At 37.3% G+C, this 22,752-nt stretch overlaps 1 protein-coding gene across 2 annotated transcripts; it reads left to right on the forward strand.

Annotated features, from left to right (window-relative positions):
- The first annotated feature begins 1,439 nt into the window (after nt 1-1,439).
- On the forward strand, nt 1,440-22,079 carry pknox1.2 (pbx/knotted 1 homeobox 1.2). 2 transcript variants are annotated; one of them, XM_047803000.1, is made up of 12 exons: nt 1,440-1,555; nt 2,839-2,945; nt 7,324-7,475; nt 7,577-7,748; nt 8,982-9,155; nt 9,647-9,761; nt 10,099-10,196; nt 11,164-11,292; nt 12,928-13,004; nt 13,374-13,537; nt 13,955-14,150; nt 21,603-22,079. In XM_047803000.1, the coding sequence occupies exons 2-12, from the start codon at nt 2,892-2,894 to the stop codon at nt 21,712-21,714; spliced, it is 1,443 nt and encodes a 480-aa protein (XP_047658956.1). In that variant the 5' UTR covers nt 1,440-1,555; nt 2,839-2,891; the 3' UTR covers nt 21,715-22,079. The 2 variants fall into 2 exon arrangements, with proteins under 2 accessions (XP_047658956.1, XP_047658957.1); XM_047803001.1 differs by having other exon boundaries at nt 1,513-1,555; nt 11,170-11,292.
- Nucleotides 22,080-22,752: the final 673 nt, after the last annotated feature.

The following is a 22,752-nucleotide window of genomic DNA, read 5'->3' on the forward strand; positions in this document are numbered from 1 at the left end:
AGAAGTTGTTCCTAGATAAGATCCGTGAATTCTCTGCCGAGAACGGGTTTGCACAGCCACGTTTGCATGCACTGGAAAAACACACCTGCTCTTTTCTGTCTCATTCATATTAACCATATGCTAAAAGATCAACATGTTGTTGCTTCAGCATATCTATTCTTTCTTTAGTTTTCTTAACAGCCAGTTCCTTTGCCATGTGCCTCAGGGCTTGTGATGGGCTGCTTGATGTGGGTCCAGAATATAAAAAAGCATTTTTTTGGAGGAGTTCACTAAGCTTCAACGGCTTTATGGTAATGGAGATCTTTTATCGTTCCCAGAATTTAAGTTCTCGGGTGGGTGGGAATCATTTTTGTGGCACTAAAATAATATAATACTGTAATATTTTGTTTAATGATGGTGTTTATTTGTTTTTTTCCCCCTTTTTCTTAGAGCCTGTGTTGGATGAAAATTACTCCAAATAAATATCCTCAGCCTCAGTATTTCCAAAGAAGCTTTTGTTTATTTATTTATTAATAACAATAACAATCTTAAAAAAAAATCTGATTGTGACTCTATTCAATTCTCTCTCTCTCTCTCTCTCTCTCTCTCTCTCTCTCTCTCTCTCTCTCTCTCTCTCTCTCTCTCTCTCTCTCTCTCTATATATATATATATATATATATATATATATATATATATATATATATATATATATATGCAAAGAAACTCAAGAAACTGCTAACATTTTTATTACATGAATGTGAATCCTAAGATTCTAAACACACTTGTTTGTTAAAGATTTCAATGAAATTCATTTATTTTCAAAAAGCATTCGATTAAATTCTAATTTGTTTCTATGGCGCTTTTTACAGTTGAAAATGTCTTTTTCAGCACATAAACATAGAACAAAAGTTTATTATAAAGAATAATATGAAGATTAATATAATACAAATATTCATGATTAATATTAGATCTCTTTTAATATGTTTGTATTTATCCCCAATGAGCAAGTCTGAGATGACTCAGGTGACTGTAGCGAGGAACCTTGAGAGAAACCAGACACCAAGGGGGACCTCAGACTTGCTGATTAGAGATAAATACAAACATATTTAAATTCCTGTTTGTATTTATCCCTAATGATCAAGTCTGAGGTTCCCCTTGGTGTCTGGTTCCTCTTAAGGGTCCTCGCTATAGTCACCTGAGTCACCTGATCTTAGGAACCTTAAGAGGAACCAGACACCAAGGGGAACCTCATCCTCATCTTGGTGACACCGGAGGGTGTGATTATAAATATAAAGTCTGATAAATGTTATATCAATGAGGATTATTGTTGTCCTCATAGACCACATGGGGTTGTTATCTCCTCTCGGGTTTGTGATGTCTAAAAATCCAAACTCCCTGCAGGATGCTGTGAGTTCTCGGGGGGGCGAGAACCTTTACGCTAGCCGCAGTGTCTCCTCCTACTTCATGAATATTCATGAGCTGAGCGGCCTGCGTGCCTTACGTGGTGACGCAATGCAACAACTGCGGGTCCCGATTGCTGCAGCCGCTTGTCATTGTGACGAAGATTGGCACTAAGGTAAGCTGTCACTCAAAATCTTCTTTTTTTACTCCCTATCAATCAGGCAATCTGGGCTTCGCTATAAATGCTCCAGGCGCGTGCATAGTAAGGCGCGTGCCCGAAGGGAGAAGGGTACAGAGGGTTTGTTTTTTACACCCGTATTTAGGCGGAAAAACACCATGGCGGGTTTTCTGTGCTACAGCATAGCGAGCGAAAAGGCCCAGCTTTTTTTTATTAAATGATCTTTAGTAAAGGAAGTGCGAATGGCGCTCGCCTGTAAGGGAGGGAAACTCCACAGTCCCTGGATTTGATTGATAGGCAACGGGGCAGGCTTTTATTATTCCAGTTAAAGGAACAGAACCGAATCCTATTTTGTTTACAAATCTTTTTAGCAAATGTTTTATTTATTTACGCTTTTAAATTCAAAATATGTTTGTTTGTTTATTTATTTATTTATATATTTCCCCCCCTTAACATCCCGTTAATAGAAATCGCTTGGATATATTTAAATCTTTTATTTATTTATTTTTGTCTTTTTTTTTTTTAAATAAAAAACTAAATTTAGTTGCTTTTTTTTAACGCTACATGCAAAGCCGCATACTAGCCTACTAAACAGTACGCTAGAATAGTACGCAGCTGGGCGAGTAGAGCGTATTGTTGCGTACTGTTTAGTACGTAAGTACGCGTTGACCGCCGTAAACACGCTCAGAACAAACATGGCGGCTTTGGTGCTACGGAAGAAGAAAAAGGGAAATAAACGCATCACGGATGTTGATTTTTGATCTGATATTAAGTCGATATATATATATTTAGATATATTTTTGTTTACGTTGTTATCGGTTTAAAGGATGTAGTTTTTGTAAAAAATTGCGATAAATAGTTTCGAAGGTTGAAGGCTTTAGAACAGCTATGCTAACTGTGCTAATGCAGTGAAGGCTGTTGACTAATGTAGCCGTGTTTTTTTTTAAATATATATAAATAAACATATAAACTGTTAGTTTCTGTATTGATTTCAGTTGGTTTATAAATAAATAAAATAAAAATAGCCCTTATATCTTCTCCCTTTGGTTCTGTACGAGTTCATTGACCCTTCAAACACCCATCTTATGTTTCACAAGCACACTGTGTGCTACATTTAGACGTGTATTTTAAGCTCCTGTCACTTTCTAATGAAGATAACTGTAATGCAACCTTGTCCCATGAGTGTTTATTAATTTATTGACTCGAATGAATGGATGAACCCGTTAAAAAATAGCTCGTATTTGATGTGGATAATGGAGAGAACTCCTGTGTGCCTCCAGTTGTGAAAGTCTGGCGTTAGAATGCTCCAGCGTTGCCAGTAGCAACAGTAACTATGATGACGTCGCCATCGTCGGTGTCCATGGAGGAGTTTCAGGAGACTCAACAGGTGAGGATCAACATGGATCCATCCTCGCATCCCTAGCTAATAATAATAATCATAATAGTAATATTTGCAGCTTTATATAAAAGATTTATATTAAAAAATTAACGAAGAATAAAACTATTTAAGACAAATAGCCTTTGTTTTTATTCCCTTCATTACATAGACTGACATAATACCAAGGAGAGAATATAATCCCTCGGAACTGGCGTTACGTTTAATATGAAACAGTGTCAGATGAGTTATCAGTGACAGAAAGAGCAAACGTCGACAACTGCGTTCAAAGCAGACAATAAATCGTACTGTGAACGCAGTGATGCTTGATCACGTAAATCAATACATTTAAAGCGAAATGAGGAATCAGTACAACTATACGATGTTAGTACGTTGATTCGTTCGTCTTCAATAAATCTGAAGATTCATCTTTATCTTGGTCAGATTTGTGGGGGATCTGGGGTACAGCCTGAATGAGAAACATTCGGAAGCATTTTGAAATGGGAACAGGGAGAAAATGCAAATAATCAAAAAAATAAAAAAGGGGATGTGGCAACCTAGTGGTTAAGGTGTCGGACTACTGAACGGAAGGCTATGAGTTTGAATCCCAGGTCCACCAATCTGCCACTGCTGGGCCCCAGAGCAAGCCCTTCACCCTCAATTGTTCAGCTGTAATTCACTCTGGATAAGGGTGTCTGCCAGAAATGTAAATAAACTACATGAAATTAACCCTAAGTACTACCAAAAATGAATCCGAGCTCAGGATCAAAGCTGTGAGGTAACCTCTCTACCCACCGCTTCACCACCATGTTGCCCGAAGTTAGACACCTTTTTTGTTTTACAAATTTTAATAAATAAAAACATGAATAAAACAACCCATAATCCGTGAGACATCTAAAAGTCTATTTAACTAACATTTAAATACTCTCTATATATAATCTTTAAAATGACAGGGACTATGGATAAGCCGGTTTAAACAAGTAGATCTTTAATCTGGATTGAAAACAGTTACAAAGCCCATGTTCCTAATATCGACTGAGAATATTTTACCAGAGTTTATGGTTGATATAAGAAATAAATCTATGACCAGCTCAGCTGTGATTAACACTAGGACTTAATAATAATCCTGGCCAATATGACATTGCGTGAGATGGGGTATAATGTTTCAGTTATTCGGTACAAAACAAAACAATGTAGCATGCTGTTGGCAAAACTTTGTAGTCGATATGAAACATAATTGTAATAATGTGATTAGATTTTCTTTTCCTGGTGAGGATGCAAGATGACCCTTTTATCAATGCTAGTGTGTAGCAACATGACATCACAACATGATTTGCTGTGTAGCTTTTTGTCTGATATTCATGTTCCAATAGAAATGCTGAAAATGCATTAAATTAGGAGGTCTTCACATGAGAAAAAATAATAAACGACTCGACGTATCAACCAGACAAGTCTTTATATATACTGGATGAAATGAGATAATGTCCGTTTTTATATGATATGGAAAACTAGCTATAGGAGTCCTTGTTTACTTGAATAAATTCACCCCTGATATTTTTTTTTCATATTCAGAGATTCTTGGAAATACTGTCAGGGCATTACTTATGAGATTTCTGGGAATTGCAGAAAACCAACCATTGTGGTCGGTGATTGGGGGGTGGGGGACATTAAGGACATGCAAGACTAACCCGAGATTTACCACCACTCACAAAACAGTACTTATTAAAACTCTAATTTCAATAAAAGCCATTGTTACTCCGTGTCACATGGCTTCAATCACATGGGTCTGAGTTTATGTGAGAGACAAAGACAGACAGAGTGAGAGTGTGATTTCTCCATGTTTTATTGAAGATTATGATCGAGCAAATGTGTCACGCTGTGCGATAAAATGAACGAGGATGCTAGAGCGAACACATTTTAGGAAGACGTGTTTGGATGAATCTAACTTGTTTTAGCACTTCTGATTTTGACAGGGGATTAAATAATCCACAAAGAGCTTTACAGGCACTTATGAAAAGGTACACGTACAGAAACCCATCCTGACTATGAGAGACAAATACCTTTAAAATTAGCATTTAAATACTCAAATTCTACTGAAACCTGTGTAGAGAGACATTATATGTACATAGACACATTTATCCAATCAGTTAATCATGTGACAGAAGCACAATGCATATAATCCTACAGATACAGGAGCTTCAGTTAGTGTTCAAATCAAACACCTGAATGAGGAGAAATTGTCATCTCAGTGACTTTGACTGTGGCGTAGATTGAGTATTTCAGAAACTGCTGATTTCCAGGGATTTTCATAGAAAACAGTCTCTAGAATTCGCATAGAGTGGTGTGCAAAACAAAAAACATTCAATGAGCAGCAGTGCTGGGTGTGAAACTTACAGATCAGAAGGCGATAGCCAGATGGTTTGAGCTGATATGAAGACTACGATAGCTCAAATTGTCACTCTTTACAACCACGGTGAGCAGAAAAGCGTCTCAGAAGAACCTTGATGTGGATGGACAAAGCAGCAAAGGACCACATTATATTCTACTCCTGTCAGTCAGGAAGAGGCATCCGAGGCTATAGTGCTCACTAAACTGGACAGTTTAGAAACAGACTGGAAAAAGACCAGATGTTTTTTTTTTAAATACTGTATCATGAGTTTATGCATTGTGTTGCTGTCAGGTAATAATTACATGACTAAACAGGTCTATCTAATAACATGATTGTTGAGTGTAGATACTAATCACGACAAACGCTTAACCTCCTGAGACTCGTATGCTACTGTGGTGTACATTACAACTTCTACTGACTGTTTCGCTTAATTCATAGCTGATAACTATAAATTTAATCAGTGTTTTCAAGGAAGCAGTTTCACAAAAGAATTATACCTAACAGTCCTCATACAAGGTTGGTACAATAAATATATATAGACAATGAAGTTGTGAGAAAATGTTATGTCCTCGTATGAGGACATTCGGGTCTCAAGAGGTTAATATTTCACTTGTATTATTACAGACGGACGTATCATGTATACACCGTGTGTAACGCATCGTGCTACGAGTGACTGAATTACTAAGAGGAAATTTCTTTCGATCAGAGTGTACAGTTAAGCCTTGTTGATTTCGCACCGAACAGTATTTTTTATTGTAGATAATCATTCGAATTAAGACTATTAAATTAGTGTCCTGAGGTGATGCTTAGCTGCTTGTGCCAGTTTTCAGATATTAAGTGAGATTGAACACTGTATGAAAAAGTCTTATCTGCTGTTTGCCAGATCACAATCAAGGAAATAAAAAAGCTTGCTTTGAAAAGGTCCGTTGTCGGTTGTCATCCCGTGTAACTGTACACAACAAAGCAGCTTTTCATTCATGACCCTGTGATATACTTATTTATTTATTCATGTTGACGATATTTATTTAATATGCATGAATTTTTGCTGTGAATTATCTACTGTCTTATATTTCTGTTTAGATTTTTACCCTCCAGATTATTCATGCACTGACTGCAGACATCATGTGAGTGACTTAACCCAAAGAGGCCCTCAAAGCTATGGTGCCCTCCAGAAAAAAAATAAACAAATGTGTACATTTTACATGCAATAAGATTTCTGGAAAAATAAGAGGAAATATTTATTGCTATATCGTTCTCAATAAAAAAGCGTGAGCATCCAAATGATTATAAACATTTTTAAACAAAAAAAAAATGCAAACAAATTTCTTTAAAAACATTTTCATTCACTCTCAACTAGGAAGAACAAGTCTGATTCTTTGGATTATAAATATGAGGTTACAGATATATCAAATTCCTTAATATTTCTTAATTAACCATCTATTAAAACAGGAAAGTTTAATTCAACTTTTAACACAAATGAGACAGACAGGTGTAAATTTGCACAAATTCGCACATGTACATACATGACAATAAAAAAGTCGTTTTATCATTACATAACAATTAGGTTGTTAATAAAAAATTGTCAAACAACAACAAATTTGCCAGGAATTGGACGCATAAAAGCACAAAAGGCTCAGTGGTTAACATTCTAAACAAGTGACCACAAGGTTGTGAGTTCAGATTGGACCCTACAGATACCAAGATCCTTAACCCTTAACTATATAAATGGATAAATAGATTTGTGTGTGTGTCTCTCTGTGTGTGTGTGTGTGTCTGTGTGTGTATTTTTGTAAAACTCATGCCCCCCTTAGGCTCTTATCCTTGAACATAAGCACCCACTTTTGTTCTGCCTTTTTCTCCTGCTAGCATCAACCTACGTCATGCAGGACAGTAATAAGTTTGAATTTGTCCCATATCTCTCTCTCTCTCTCTCTCTCTCTCTCTCTCTCTCTCTCTCTCTCTCTCTCTCTCTCTCTCTCTCTCTCTCTGTCATCTGCCTAGATGCAGGAGGAGGAGCACTCAGTGGGAGAGACAGATGAAAGGTTGGAGGAGGAAGAAGAGCGAGAGGAGGAGGAGGAGGAGGAGGAGGAGAGTGTCCCAGTGCCAGCTGACCCCCAGACACCCATGGAGGCCCAAAAAGCCGCTATTTACAGGTAAAGTCCTCTCGTCTCAGTTTTGCTCCTTCTATCTCTCCATGTAATCATTTTGAGTTTGCTTTGAGACGTACGTTTCTGTGTGTGTTTGTGTGACACAGGCATCCCCTGTTCCCCCTGCTGGCACTTTTGTTTGAGAAGTGCGAGCAGTCTACGCAGCGCTCCGAGTGTGTCACTTCGGCCAGCTTCGACATGGACATCCAAAACTTTGTGCGGAGTCAGGACAAGGAGAACAAGTCCTTCTTCAGCGAAGACCCCGAGCTCGACAACCTGGTCAGGAGTCTAGCCTTCATTACCCTCCATCTGTCTTACTATTGTTCTTTAATCAGAACTATAAGCTACACAATTTATCTTTTATTAATCATTATCACCATATTAGACTTGTAGATTTTTTTTTGTACATATGCAGAAATTGGCCAGTATAATTATGCCAGGCCTGGACACTAATTCTCAAGAATAAATGAATGGTACAGGAACTCTTATGGGATGTTAAGGGGATGTTAGATTAAGCACTGAATAATTGCATTTCATTGGCCAGGAGGCTGTTGGGTATCTAATATCATCCTTATTCTGCTTCTGGCTTCATTATTACTGCAGAGCCTGGATTTGGAACCTATACATTAAACTGGGCAGCAGCAGGCAGTGCAAGTACACTGCAATTTAAATGATATAACTTATACCTGACAATTCTACCATTCTTTAATGATTTAATCATTTATTCAGAGATTAACATTTGAAATGAGTAAAATTGAAGACAGCAAGCTAAAGATAGGCTTTAGTCAAATACTGGCCCACATTAATATTGTGTAATTGTGTAATTTATTATTATTATTATTATTATTATTATTATTATTATTATTATTATTATTATTATTATTATTATTATTATTATTACTAGTAGTAGTAATCATAATATTTATTAATATTTATTATGTATTCATTATTTATTATTATTATTATTATTATTATTATTATTATTATTAATAATAATAATAATAATAATAATAATAATAATAAAAATATTATTATTGTTGTTGTTGTTGTTGTTAGTAGTAGTAGTAATTGTAATCATAATATTTATTAATATTTATTATTATTTTATTATTATTATCATTATTATTATTTATTATTATTATTATTATTATTATTATTATTATTATTATTATAAATGAAGATGCACCTAAATTATACTTGTTTTTCTTTTCTTTTTTTTTATTATTATTATTATTATACTATGATTATTGTTGCTGTGGCTAGTTAATTTAAAAGTTTAAATAATTTTGTGCATTAGATGCAACTTTTTTCAATTATTCATTGCTGTTGTACTACTATATAGAAATTCTTCTCATTGTATATATCTTGACATCTTTTCTCATACAAGACAGAACGCAGTCGGAGCGCAGAGTCAGAGGACATTAAAAACAGCTGAAATATGAACTCGGGCTGCTACACTGCATCACTGTTGATACTAATGGAACCTCATTACTGTACTATGATTTGGAACAGATGGTGAAGGCCATACAGGTGTTGCGTATCCACCTGCTGGAGCTGGAGAAAGTGAGCGACCTGTGTAAAGACTTCTGCAGTCGCTATATCGCCTGCCTGAAGACTAAGATGAACAGCGAGACTCTACTGAGCAGCACCGATCCGGCGAGTTCGTACTCACCTACACAGGCTCAGGTACACACACACACACACACACACACACACACACACACACACACACACACACGCACACACACACACACAGTCTCACATACACACACAGTTCAATGGTACAGAATGGTAGTTCATTAGTTACCTATAAACATAATCATGTAATTTCAAAGCTTATTAGATTATATTAGAAAAAATAATATGACATTGATATGCAACAGATCAGTCTATTTTTTTTTTTTCATTTTATTTGGCTTTCATTTACGTTTGCTTCGGGACCAGAAATGATCTCCACCCCAACTGTTGGGTTTTGCCTTTCTTTATTTAAAAGGCAAATCAGGAAGCAAGTCACAAGGGAGATGTTTTTTGCTTCAGTTACGGTTCACCTCACAGCTAGCAGAAGACTAAAAAAAATCTAAACCTCCTCTGTAATGTTTTAGCATTTAATTATTCATTAAGGTGTTTAAAAGATTTTTTGTGTGTCTGTGTGTATTCGTGTGGGGGTGTTCTCTTAGACTCCTAGCTCCTTTGCTGGGACTGTGAGTCCACAGGGGATCGTACTGCCAACATCCGCATTACAACAAGGCAGCCTTACTGTGACGGCGGTAAACCCCACACAGGTGGTGTCAGGTATGTTTCTACCTGAGCAGCAAACACACTGTTACTATCCTTCATAACCCACCTCGTTACACTGCCTACTGTCATGTACTGATTTTTATGATGTGTTATGACATGAGATGCATCTCTCTCTCTCTCTCTCTCTCTCTCCTTGTCTCTCTCTATCTCTCTCTCTGTCTCTGTCTCTCTCTATCTCTCTCTCCTTGTCTCTCTCTATCTCTCTCTGTCTCTCTCTGTCTCTGTCTCTCTCCTCGTCTCTGTCTCTCTCTGTCTCTGTCTCTGTCTCTCTCTCTCTCTCTCTCTCTCTCTCTCTCTCCCCCTCCCTCCCTCCTCTTCTGCCTGTGTGTAGGTGGCACAGTCTATCAGCCTGTAACTGTTGTGACTCCTCAAGGCCAGGTGGTTACCCAGGCCATCTCACCTGGCACAATACGCATCCAGAACTCACAGGTGACACACACACACACACACACACATACACACACACACACACACACACACACACACACACACACACACACACATACATCATTTCTATAAACGAATAAGACTAAGTATTATGAAAAGCATATTTTCTTAGCATTTCACAGGACTTAATCCGGAAACCATCAAACTGTTTACTGAACTATTGGTTAAATACGGAATCATTCTGTAATCACATATAATCCACTGCGTATAATAATAACAACTGAGTTTACAATTTCTGCTTTTAGCATTGAGAAAACCATTTGTCCCTTCATTATTTCTACACAGTATAAATTTCTACACACAAGACGAGAGCTGTTTTTTTTTTATTCCTTTTAACTAGTCTTTAAGAGTTTTTAGCTACTCTAAGTACACTCTGCTGGCAGTACACATCTGTGTAGTTCAGTGCAGTGTATCAGTAAAATGTTTGGTTTTTATTGCCTGATTGCAGTAATGTACAGTATGTCACTCAAGTTTGAAAAAGCTTAACCTCCTGGACTATTCAAAACGTTCTAAATGAAATACACTATAAGCTCAAGCTGTAATAAAAAGGAAATGATGCCACCACCAAGTTCCATTGTTTCCTGTGTTCATTTAAATGCGGGAGTGGGCATTCGAGTGGGGATGCCTCTAGTAAAACATGTACTGATCTATACTAAAGTAAAAATACTACAATAGACTCTAGTAGTGAAGTAATATTTTATTTACTGTTGACGGTGTGAGAGACCACGTTGACACGTGTTGATGTCTTAAGCTCAATATGACATCGTGTCAACATGGTCGCTCACACCGTCAACACTAAATAAAATATTACTTTACTACTTGCAGAATACATTCCAGTGGCGATTGAAAATGTACACACTTTCACTTTATACACTCTTTCTCACACTTCTCTCTAAACCCACTGTGTGTTTGCATATGTGTGTTCAGTTGTGCCTCATTTGTGTCTTAGCTTCAGTTGCAGCTGAACCAGGACCTCAGCTTCCTGAGTCAAGATGAAAACTCGTCCAAGACCAAACGAGGCATTCTGCCCAAGCACGCCACCAGCGTCATGCGTTCTTGGCTCTTCCAACACATCGGGGTGAGGAAATGCGTTGATTCATTTAATTGAGAAGGAGATATTTGTTTGAATTGGGCAGAAGGAGGGAGAGAGCGAGGGAGAGAGCTTTGCAAAAAAAAAAAAAAAAAAGGTGAAGGATGTACTACACAGTCTGCATGTACATCTATAAACTTTATAGTGAGATAGTAATCGTTTTGATTATTTAAAGTGTAGACGTATTAGCTAATACGATAAGCCAATTTAAGCTTGAAAAAAGCTTGTAAATATATTAGGATTAATAGTCTTTTATCAGTTAGACAGTAGTCTCATTATAAGAAGCATTAGATGGGCTGAGTTTATGTTTTCAGCTACAATAAGTGCTTACACTAAAGTGTTATGTGGTTTCAAATAAAATACTTTTTTTTTTGTCACATCCAGACTCATCTGACAAATGAAAAGCTCACCAGAGTAGGTCATGACTGTGTGTAGAAAGAAAGGGAGTTAAGAAAGGCTTGAGAAGGGGATGACAGACACATGATGGCTGGAAGCAGGCATTCACACATGGCTGTACAGCACACACACACACACACACACACACACACACACACACACACACACACACACACACACACACACACACACACACACAAGAGCTCCCTCATCTGACTAGCCGGTTGGAGGAGCTAATGAAAGGTCATCAGTGATGAGGAGATCAGGCATGCGACAAAGTGTCATCTCATAATAAGACATTGTTCTAATGAGACTGCAGCTGACACACACCACTCCGATTTTTAACACATAAAAGTTAATGAGGCAAAAATTTCAGGTACGCAGCCCATTAGAAATATTCGGTCCGCACCGTTTGCAACTGTCTGTTCGGCTGCTGAAATTTCCTTCACTTACCTTTTTACCTTCACAGTTTTTGTACTGTAAATTCTGACTTACTGTACATAATGAGGAGGAAATAATAAGGAGTGATATGGAATAAGAGAAGACAATCAAGCCACAGGGGTTGCAAGCCAGTGGTTTCTGTGTTTGGATAAATAGACAGGGTTGCGTCAGGAAGGGCATCCGGTGTAAAATGTGCCAAATTTAAATATGCGAGTTTAAGTATTTGGGGTCAACCATCCAGTGTGATGGGGAGTGTGGAAAAGAGGCGGTTTGGAGTGAGTGGAGAAAAGTGTCAGCAAGAATCAAAGGAAATGCTGTATGGGACTGTAGCAGTTAGAAAAAGACATGAGGCAGAGATGGAGGTAGCAGAGATGAGGATGTTGAGGTTCTCTTTAGGAGTGACGAGGATGGACAGGATTAGGAACGAGCACATCAGAGGGACAGCTCAGGTTGGCTGTTTTGGGGACAAGGTCAGAGAGACTAGATTGAGATGGTTTGGACATGTACAGAGCAGGGAGATGGTTATATTGGTAGAAGGATGTTGGAGATGGAGCTGCCAGGTAAGAGGTCAAGAGGAAGGACAAATTGGAGATATATGGATGTGTTACATAAGGATATGAAGGTAACAGGTGTGAGAGTAGAGGATGTGGAGGATAGAGTTAGGTGGAAATATGTTTCACTGTGGTGACCCATAACAAGAAAAAAAATGGAGAAGAAGAAGATCACAACCAACACTTTTGAGCTTGACTACATTATTCTAAATGTTTTGAAACGATCCTCTTTCAGCATCCATATCCTACAGAAGAGGAGAAGAAGCAGATTGCACTGCAGACTAATCTCACCCTGCTGCAAGTCAACAACTGGTGAGTCCACATCAGTGAACACAAGAACAGAGTCGCTGTTATGAGTCGCTGTCTTAACGCTGTTTTATATATATATATATATTTCTATATATTTAATTCCTGTTGTGGCTGATTTTTCAGTGATCTAAGGATACGGCTTATAGTTCCTCCCATTTATTTGTATGGTTTATAAACAAACAACATGGAAATCAAGGGACCCACACGACAATTCCGATATAAATTGTTCAAAGAAAAATTTCTATCATATTAAATTCGTATGCCTCTCTTCTTTGGCTTAGTTTATAATCCCAACAAGATGCACTGAGAATATTCTGCTGTTTCCTCACTGATCATTTTTGGTCGATTAAAACTTCATCCCTGATGTCTCAGGTTCATAAACGCGCGAAGGCGAATCTTGCAGCCGATGTTAGATGCCAGCTCATCTGAGGCACCCAAGAACAAAAAGAAAACACCACAGACTCGTCCACTTCAGCGCTTCTGGCCAGACTCCCTCGCATCCTCGGTCTCCCAGCAACAGGTTACCATGGAAGATGGTATGTTCAATCATACAGCTATAAATAAACACTGTGATATTTACAGTTAACAAGGTGTCATGGAATACTGATTGTTTAAAGGTGCAGTTTGTGTTTAGAGATTTTTTATATAATTGTACAAAAGCGGTGGTTCACAATATTGCCATGCATTGTCATATCATGCTACAGTTTATATTTTTCTGGCCCTGAAATTTTCCTTCCCTTGAAAGAAATCCAAAAGAAATTAATTTTTTTTTTTTTTTAAATGAGAGAGTCATTTGGATCGAAGGGGGAAATCGTAATAACGCATACGCAGGAGCAAAGGAAGCTAAAATTACAAACTGATCCTACAAACCGATCCTTTAACTTGCAGTTGCTGTTCACATAGTTTGACTAATATGTATTAGAACAAAAGTTTATTGTTGTTTATTTGCTCAGGTACCATGGTATCAGTGAGCATGGTAGGAGAGGACGGGCTGCAGACACTGTCGTCTGACGGAGCCACGCTGGCCATGCAGCAAGTGATGATGGGAGGCCACAGCGAGGATGATGAAGATGACAATGAAGAAGATGAAGAGGACAATCTATCCCACTCTGACATGACCAGGCTAGGTCTGGAAACCAGCGACTCACTGTAGGATTGAGAGAACAGATTTACACATAAACACACACACACACACACACACACACACACACACACACACACACACACACACACACACACACACTCTGCCAGGGATGTCGAGAGACACATTAAAAGATATTGTCAGAGATATTGTTTAAGAAAGTGAAAAAAAAACCCTGAAGGAAAAAGACATGATGCAAATGACATTTTCTCACTGTGCGGTCAGGTGCATGGTCACGTACTGTACGTCACATTACGGGCGATCAGGTTGTCAAACATCCTGATAATTATTTGATTAGAAGGCTCAAAGCCACACAAGCCAAAAAAATGCAGTTCATGTACACACACACACAGACACACACACACAGACACACAAATGATAAGCACAATCGTACAACACGTCTGGGGTTTCTTGCACAGTGAGGATATGCATCGGTTTCATTTCAAAAACTTTTTTTTTGTTTGTTTGTTATTTGTTTGTCTGTTCAGCAGCACAAAGGAAACCTCATGCACTTTTTAGTATGTTACTGTAAACAGCCATGTTGAAAACAGCCAAAAGAAAAGAAAAGAGAACGCATAGGTAAATGCTGGACGATTTGGCTTTCCTTTTCCTCGTCTCCTTGGATGAGATCGTGTCTCTTGCATGCCTGTGTTTGTGTTGTTTTCAGGCACCATAGAAGAAGAAACTATTTTTATATTTACACTGCTGATGAATCGGTGCCCCTTTGCTTCGGCTCAGTTTTGCTGTGTTTTTGCTAAAGGACAATTTATGTTGATGCGATGATAAAAAGTCACTTTTTTTGATATGATGGCCCAGTTTTGGGGGAATTTTGATAAAGCTTAATACCTGCTAATACAAAGAAAGAGCTTTTGCTATAGTCATAAGCAGGAGAAAAATAAATACAAGGCCGTACGTGTTTTATTTGAAGAAATGAAACTGGCCTCGCTTTTGTTTAATTAAACTGACCAGCACTTCTGCTACAGCTTTAGTCTGTAGGAAAACCAACACACATTAAAAGTGGCAGTGAATCAATTGGTTCTGTTTTACACACCGTTGTCGATTTGTCCTTGTAATTGTGTTTATTTTATGTTAAATATTAACTGTTACTTTGCTATTCAGTGGTTATTTATCCATGATTTAAAACCAGCAAATAAATCCTAGCTTATTAGCAAGTTCATGAAGTCCAAAGAAGATACATTCTGCTTCTAGCCAAGTGAACCTAAGTGAAATATTAGATTCGACCCAGTACTCTGATACTTCCTCGTATCTATATCCTTTAGCCTCTGACTCAGCTTTCTGCCATCGTTTAAGGAAGAATTATTTATTTAAAGGAGCTGTGTGAAATTTTAGAGCCCTCTGCTGCCTATGAGGTGAATTGCAATAGCAATGAAATTGTGACTCTTGTGGGTTGCCTTTTAAAGAAAAAGCGTGCGGAGCTCATTTAAAAAAATTTAAACATTAAAGAAAGAACATATTAAGATCGCTTGCATGGCAGTATTTCTAATCGCAGTATTTCTAATGGGGTGTCATTAAAATGATACAATATTTATGTCTAACAACATTTTTAAAAATTAGAAACGGCTCCTTTATTAAACATTCTGAACAATTGTGGAGAGAGAAAAGAGCATGAACATGCTTCTGTATTTTTTTTTTTCTAAAATAGTTTTAATTCTAGTACATGATATGCCATGAGCCTATGGTATACACACTTGGACAAAATTGTTGGTACCCTTCGGTCAATGAAAGAAAAACTTTAATCTGAAAAAAAGTAATAATAAATAAAAATTCTATGAATGTTAACCAAAGAAAGTCTGACATTGCTTTTCAACCATGCTTCAACGGAATTATTTAAGAAAATAAACTCATGGAACAGGCCCTGATGGTACCCCTAGAAAAGACTGAAGATAATTTGACCATAGGGACATGTTAATTCAAGGTGTGTCCACTAATTAGCATCACAGGTATCTGCAATCTTGTAATCAGTCAGTGGGCCTATATATAGGGCTCTAGGTAGTTCTCTGGTGACACGGTGTGTAACACACTCAACATGGACCAGAGGAAGTGAAGGAAAGAGTTGTCTCAGGAAATTACAAAGAAAATTAGAGACAAGCATGATAAAGGTAAAGGCTATAAGACCATCTCCAAGCAGCTAGATGTTCCTGTGACTACAGTTGCGCATATTATTCAGAAATTTAAGATCCATGGGACTGTAGCCAACCTTCCTGGACGTGGCCGCAGGAGGGAAATTGATGACAAATCAAAGAGACGGATAATCCGAATGGTAACAAAAGAGCCCAGAAAGACTTCTAAAGAGATCCAAGGTGAACTTCATGCTCAAGGAACATCAGTGTCCGATCGAACCATCCGTCGTTGTTTGTTTGAGCCAAAGACGACCAAGGAGGACACCATTGTTGAAAACAAATCATAAAGCTAGACTGGAATATACCAAACTACATGTTGACAAGCCACAAAGCTTCTGGGAGAATGTTCCTACAAAAATGGAACTTTTTGCCAAGGCACATCAGCTCTATGTTCACAGACGGAAAATGTTCACAGCATATCAAGAAAAGAACACTGTCCCTACTGTGAAACATGGAGGAGGCTCTGTTATGTTCTGGGGCTGCTTTGCTGTATCTGGCACAGGGTGATTTGAATCTGTGCAGGGTACAATGAAATCTGTTGACTATCAAGGGATTCTAGAGAGAAATGTGCCGGCCAGTGTCCCAGTCGCAGGTCTTGGGTCTTGCAACAGGACAATGACCCGAAACACAGCTAAAAACACCCAAGAGTGGCTAAGAGGAAAACATTGGACTATTCTAAAGTGGCCTTCTATGAGCCCTGACCTCATTCCTATTGAGCGTCTTTGGAAGGAGCTGAAACATGCCGTCTGGAAAAGACACTCTTCAAACCGTAAACAACTGGAGCAGTTTTCTCATGAGGTGTGGGCCAATATACCTGCTGAGAGGTGCAGAAGTCTCATTGACCGTTACAGGAATCGTTTGATTGCCTCAAAAGGTTGTGCAACAAAATATTAGGTTAGGGGTACCATAATTTTTGTCTAGGCCTGTTCCATGAATTTATTTTTTTTTAAATAATTCCGTTTAAGCATGGTTGAAAAGTAATGTCTGACTTTTCATTGGTTAACATTCATAGAATTTTTATTATTACTTTTGTCAGATTAAAGTTTTTTCTGTGACCATTGTGAGTTTTTCTTTCACTGACCCAAGCGTACCAACAATTTTGTCCACGTGTGTAAATCCTCCACTTTCTCAAGAAAAAAAAAATCGTCTTGACAAAAAAAATCCATAATAATTAAATTTAATTATGTAATTAATGTAAGCTTTATTTGATTTTGTTCATCAGTTCCTCTGTCCTACGTTTCAGTATAGGAAATGCTTCAAGTAAGGGAAAACACCCACCAGCTCCGGGTTCTTGCCCCGATACTGCAGAAATCCATTCACGTGCTGATCGTAGGGAAAGTCGACAAAGGTGTGATTAAAAACACAATTGATTTAACGGAATTTTTTAAATAAAACTATTTAAAAATAGGAAACTGCTAAAAAAAACTTCCGTATGCATATCAGAAACAGTCCATAAGATCTGGATGTAATCAGGCCTTTGATTAAAAACACAATCATCATTTCTATATTTATCTCTATTAAGTGCAATGGAACGCTTACAAGTTGCCATTTTGGCCTACATAAAAGTTTTTCCATCACAACTGAGCTGAGACAATTCGTGTTTCGAGTATGTAAAGATTTATTGCATGGGTTTGTACTTTATTGCTGTAAAGAAATAAAAGCACTATTATTTCCAAGCATTGTTATACTTTACAGTAGAAAACATGTACAGTAGGCCTACAGACAATGTGTGAAGTTGCACAATGTAAAAATTATTAAGAAAAAAAAAAGTACAGTCGGCCAGTTTTGAATTTCATAACTCTTTCCCTCCTGGTATGCTCCACGTCACGTTCGTTAAAACTGTAGCCAACATTTTTTGTTGTTGTTGTAGTTGTAGTTTTTTGACTGCATTTTGCCAAATCTTAACATTTTCACTCCTGAAATCCACCCGTTTTAAACTATGCGCTCTTGTCTCGTTTCTGGATTTTGATCTGTTTTTTTTGACACTTTTCTCTTAAGCTTTCTTATCACGGTGTGGTTTTATTTTTTCAGCCATTGCTGGTGTGTGGTGAAAAAAATCAGCACTGATCTGACTTCATTAAGTTTTGCATGGTGGGTTTCCACATGCTGCATGTTTCCCTACGAGCTTTATAAACCGAACACCTCACCTGAATATGCTAACATGATGCTAACAGGACTTGGCTAACAACGAATGAGTATGATTACATGGGCATGACGCTAGTGTGCCCCCCCCCCCCCCGCCTTCATTTATTATTAGAAACATTTTTCAGGTGAAATATTCAATTAAAAATTGAACTCTTTTTAAGCTACTCGAGCTGCTTTTCACGCTAGTGCTCATGTTTGCCTTTCTCTGTTTTATAATAAACTCAATAATTGAGTAAAAATACCTTTGCTCATTGTTTATTTTGATGTTTTATACCTGCAAAAAATTCTTCGTTATATATCTGCTTGTCAGCTGTTACTATGCTGATAAAATCATAGTAATTAATTAAAAAAAAAAACATTTAAGCCTCTTAGGGAAAAAATATATTAAATGTTTTTCTTCTTTTAGAAAATACTATTAAAAAAATATATTGCTGCCAGAGTAAGGACACCATATTGCCAATTTCATAACAGTCACCTTCATGTTGTCTGTTTACTGAAATGCTAGTTATCATTATAAATTAGCATAAAGGTTAGCCAGCTAACGGTTCAGGTTCAGTATATTTATACATATAGTATACAGTATATGAATAGATTTTAATTTGCTTGTCCAGTTTTATGTTTTAGTTGCCTGGAATTAGCTAATTAACCAAGTTATAAAATAATAATTAGCACAATTCTGAACTAAATTATGAAGGGCTTCTTAGCTCACAGTAGCACAATATGATCATATTTACTTTTCTGTAACGTAGCTAGAGTGGACTGAAACACATGTACTGTAACTGAGACAGAGTTTCAATTCTGGCATGTGTGCTGTGAATTTAGCCTAATGTTGATTTATGACTACTGTCTCTTCCAGTCTGTTAATTAGCTAGTAGCCTATGATGTAGCTAATAACGACAGTGATGACAGTCTCTTTTCTGATGCGTGTTTAAGGTCCTGCCTTTTGTTCTGTCATTTTAAAAGTTTAAATATAAAAAGGAACAAATCTGTGGATGCATAAATAAATATCTAAATATAACACATTATCCTCTCAGACAGTTTCAGTAGCTTACACTTGTGCTAATGCTAACCCACAGCACAGAGCAACACAGCTACAGTATTATGCTCATAAACCATATAAAAGTGTGATTATCCCTCAGTATAGTTTGTGTACCAATTGTGTAAAATAGTCCTCAGATTACTAGCATGCTTAGAGTCGTATTCAGTGGTCCGTGCAGATATGATGCTCAAACAGTCCGTTCCTCTTCTTCCTATGGAAAGAAAAAGATCCAAGTCATCATATTTTTTAGGCTTTAGTCTGGGGGGTGTTTAATGTTTCAGTGTATCTATTGTCTGCAAATATCAAGGACTGAAATTGTGATGGATAAAACTGAACTTAAAGCAGGCTGTAAATACAGCAGATGAGTGCTGGGTCAGCTTGTTTTTCAACATTTCAGTCCATTTAAGTGTTTCAGAAACTGCTGTTCTGGGATTTTCACCCAGGAATGATGCAAAAATAAATAAAGAAATAAAAATCCAGTGTGCTGTAGGGCTGTTATTAACCATGTGACTGCTGTTTAATCTGATAGGATGTCTACGTTAACTCAGATAGCTGCTCTTAATGTAAAAGTAGAAAATCGTCTCAGAACCTCAGACACACTGAAACCTTGAGGCAGATGGACCACAATAAAGGACCACATCAGTTCCACTCCTGTCAGCCAAGAACAGGAATCGGTGGCTCCCATGAGTACAGCGTACTCAGCGTAACAGCACTTTGAAGACTGGATAAAGACCAAGTGATGTTCACTTCAGCAAAAATGAATTAGTGTTAAGTCTAGAAATGAAATTAAGTCTCAGAAATGATGCTGAGCCCTTAGATCAGGGTGTTTGTGGTGATTGCTCATGCACTGGGGGGAAAGTTGAATGTGGTTAGGTTGGAAAAACACAGTATTACTAACAGAGTAAACATTATTGCAGATCCAGGATCAGCACACTTACAGTCAGAGGTTTAAAACGTAAACTGAGAAAAAGTGGTTCTTTACCTAAAGCTATGCTAAGCTAAGGTTATGACATTTATAGATTTTTTGTTATTCCTCAACCCTATAATTTCTATTTATTTTTAAAATGGTATGTACTTTTGTTGTTACCCAAAATCACTGAAGTTTATGATGTTTATCTGTGGCCACTACTAACCGAGCATATTAAAAGTCAGTATCTGTGCTTGGAAGAGTTGTGACTAAACTGCAGCTGTCAGCCAGACCATCAGCCAAGCCAACTGGGACAGGGAGCGAGTAGCATGATAAATTTGGAAGAGGGGAAGGAGAATCGATTTCAGTTGCCATCATATGAATGACAGCAATAACTCATGCTGTCCAAGTTGGCTCATTCAAGGCCATTGAGACACCCACGAGTGTCTTCAGCATTCATCTGTCTCTTCAGCCTTGTGGCAAACACTTACTGTCGCTACTGGCCTCATGTTGCTCGTTTTTAAAAAAAAGTTACTTTTCTTCGTAATTGTTTTATCGTTATGGCACAACAGTATATGGTCACTCGGCCCGTATTTTTAAAATGTGTGACACTTCTGTTCAGTATAATAGTACATTATTTTTTAATCACAACATTTGTATGAAACAAAATTTTAGCAGAAATAAAAAAAATTATGCTGATAAAAGGTGAACTTTTAAAAATGGTGAAATTTTACATTTTGGAAGGAGTCTCCTGTGCCACTGCTTTGAAATTGTTACAGGTAGACCTGTAACATTACGTTTTTAGAGTGTTTAGGACTGAGAGCTTTGAAGTAAGTCAACAAGCTACATTTATTTAATGAGAAAAAAAGGTTAGAGAAAGAACTGCTGTTAATAGATGCTCTAGTATAAGTAAAAATGGGAACTAACTTGTTCTGAAGATGTTTCACATATTTAATGTAACTATATAATGCTATCAAATATGATGTCATTTGTTTAATTTTTTTTTTTAGCATTGGCAAATTGTTGTATAAGTGGAATAAAACACATTGGGTCATGCTGTTAGTGGAATATTGTCAACGTCAGGGTGGTTAATAGTAGCTCTACTTCATCTTATATCAGGTGTTACAGTTCTATAAAGTACTTCTGCATTACCTCCATGGTCTGGTGTATCCATGGAAGAGCGTAAGTTACACTGGTGTAAACTCCTGGGTTGTTAATTTTTCCGCAGCCATGAACCGAGCTCGCTGCTCCAACCAACTTCCACACCGAGGCTTGACAGGCCAATGGACCACCACTGTCCCCCTACCACCAAGCACATTTGTTTCAGTCATTTTAATTAATTGTACAGAAATGTTTCAGTAAATTGGTGTTGTAAATGTAAATGTTTCCAGAGAATCTGTGACTAGAATTTTTGCAGATGACAGATGTCTTAAAAAGTAATGAAATAAAAATTCAAAGACCCAAAAAAGACACACACACACACACCCCCCCCAAGACAAATGACTGTATATTTGTAAATTATAATTTTTTTTTAAGGAAACCCACTGGTTATTAAGAACCTTCAGGAACCTATAAAAGTTCTTCTGAAAACTGTTGCTTCTGTATCTGCATGGCAACATCCATTATTTTGATTGTTCTTGCGTATCTTCTTTTTCCCAGAAAGTAAACATAATCTAATTTAATTCTAATAAAAATCTGTATTGTATTGTATAGTGTCTTTAAATGTGTCATATGCAAGATATATGCCTCAAGAGACAGTATCAGTTGTGCTTATCTCTGTTATTATCACCACCTGTCATGCACTCATCATACCTGGCATGTGCCGGTTCCACCTGTTAGATAACCAGCACAGATATTCCATGGTGAAAGTCCTGGGATTCTACACTCTCGAATAGAGAGGAAAGGAACCAGTGCAGAGTGTAGAGACACACTCACAGCTCCTGTACACATACATAAAGAGATTTAAACACCTAATGCCCACCTTGATTTTCTTGTTAATTTGATGTGGTAGAATTAAAAGCTAACAAATAGCTTTTTTGTATGATTTAGAAAAAAAAAAAGTCACATTTACACGATTTTCCATTTACTCCAAATTTAGTCAAGCAAACAAAACAGATTTGGTGTCCAACATTCACTTATATGAGGTTAATGCAGATAAAGATTATTTCATCAAAATATTTTAGGTGAAGACATGCACTGTATGTACAGAAAATATACTTTATATACTTGCTTTAAATATGGGATTAGGAACAAGCACATTAGAGGGACAGCTCAGGTTGGCTGTTTTGGGTACAAGGTCAGAGAGACTAGATTGAGACTGAGGTTTGGACATGTATAGAGGAGGGAGATGGTTATATTGGTAGAAGGATGTTGGAGAT

This window comes from Tachysurus fulvidraco, chromosome 18 (assembly GCF_022655615.1).
Source record: "Tachysurus fulvidraco isolate hzauxx_2018 chromosome 18, HZAU_PFXX_2.0, whole genome shotgun sequence".
Lineage (NCBI taxonomy): Eukaryota > Metazoa > Chordata > Actinopteri > Siluriformes > Bagridae > Tachysurus > Tachysurus fulvidraco.